The 1,361-nt window shown below is 40.6% G+C and overlaps 1 protein-coding gene across 1 annotated transcript; it reads left to right on the top strand.

Annotated features, from left to right (window-relative positions):
* Positions 1–1,361, top strand: LOC126897343 (TWiK family of potassium channels protein 12-like). Its single transcript, XM_050670876.1, has one exon. The coding sequence runs from the start codon at positions 36–38 to the stop codon at positions 801–803; it is 768 nt and encodes a 255-aa protein (XP_050526833.1). The 5' UTR covers positions 1–35; the 3' UTR covers positions 804–1,361.

Genomic DNA, 1,361 nt, shown 5'->3' with positions numbered 1-1,361 from the left:
TAATAATTTCTTTAAAAACATGTTTTAATGTAGTAATGTTAAAAAATGTATATTTCAGGTTATGTAATGTGACTCCACAAACACCCTGGGGTCGAGTTATTACCATTCTGTATGCATTAATTGGCATAACATTAATGTTATTATATCTTTCAACTATGGGTGAAACTTTGGCCAAGAATTTCAGACGCATCTACTCAAGGATGTGTTCTGTTCCGTCCCGTCGAGATGAAGAAGATGATGAACGTCAGGATAGCAGACGTAAACGTCTTCCTCCTAATACGGTGTCAAGTAACCACATAGGAACTACTGGAGGAAGTGGAGGTGATTTCATCGACTACTATCGATATGACTTTGAAACGATAACTGGTTCTGCTGCATTACCACCTATTTCTCTTTCGTCTGCAAATATTAGTTTTAGTAACCAAAAACGAGTGCCCATCCTATTGTCACTTTCCATCGTTGGATTATACGTAACTTTGGGGGCGTATATCTACCACAAGCTCGAAAAATGGACGTTGTTGGAAGGGTCATACTTTTGCTTCACCAGTCTAGGCACTATCGGTTTTGGCGAGTTAGTACCCGGTGGGGTAGAAGCTACCAAAGACGTATCGGTCTTTGTGTCGTCTGGCTACATACTCATTGGCATGGCTATTGTAGCCATGTGCTTCCAATTACTACAAGACGAATTAGCCGCCATTGCCCGAAATTTCCGATGGTGGTGGTGGTCAAGTAGAAAAGAGTTTGAGGATGCGGCTAACAGTAATGATTCTGTATTAATTGTCAGCCCGACGCATAACTCCTGACAAACAGATTTCGGGCCGGTGACGGTAATCGATCGATCGCCACTGTCACCTTCTCTTGTTAAAAAATTGCCACTACCACCACCGGCATTCGACGATCACGATCGACATCGCAGTGCAAAGTTCCTCTTCCTCCACTTTCATTTCAACGAGCTTCCGTTGGTCGCTGTTCCGTTCAGCCAATCAGCAGAACAATAGCGTCCGCAGCTACTACTACGGAATATTTGATACCCCACAGTGCTAGTGATCACAATCTCTGTTCAACAATTGAACTGGAGAAACTACCACCTCTACCACCATACGCTTTACGTGTTGTTTCGGTAACACCACCAGCTAAACAGTCTTGTATCGTTCGATCTAATCGTGACAAAGTAGTCACGTTTGAAGATGAAAAAAGAACGTTCAAAGATAGCAATCGAGTAGCTAGTAATAATGATCTAGATGTGCGAAGTTTTCATTCAAGTAATTGATATTAAATTATTTTTAAAAATATTGTTAAGCAGTGCTCATATTAATAATTTTTAATTCATTTTTTCTGAATGGACGTACAACTAAATAAAA

The sequence above is a fragment of the Daktulosphaira vitifoliae genome, unplaced genomic scaffold, assembly GCF_025091365.1.
Source record: "Daktulosphaira vitifoliae isolate Bord-2020 unplaced genomic scaffold, ASM2509136v1 Scaffold_2, whole genome shotgun sequence".
Taxonomy (NCBI): Eukaryota; Metazoa; Arthropoda; class Insecta; order Hemiptera; family Phylloxeridae; genus Daktulosphaira; species Daktulosphaira vitifoliae.
The sequence above is the reverse complement of the archived record's forward strand: the minus strand, read 5'-3'. Positions and strand labels throughout refer to the sequence as shown.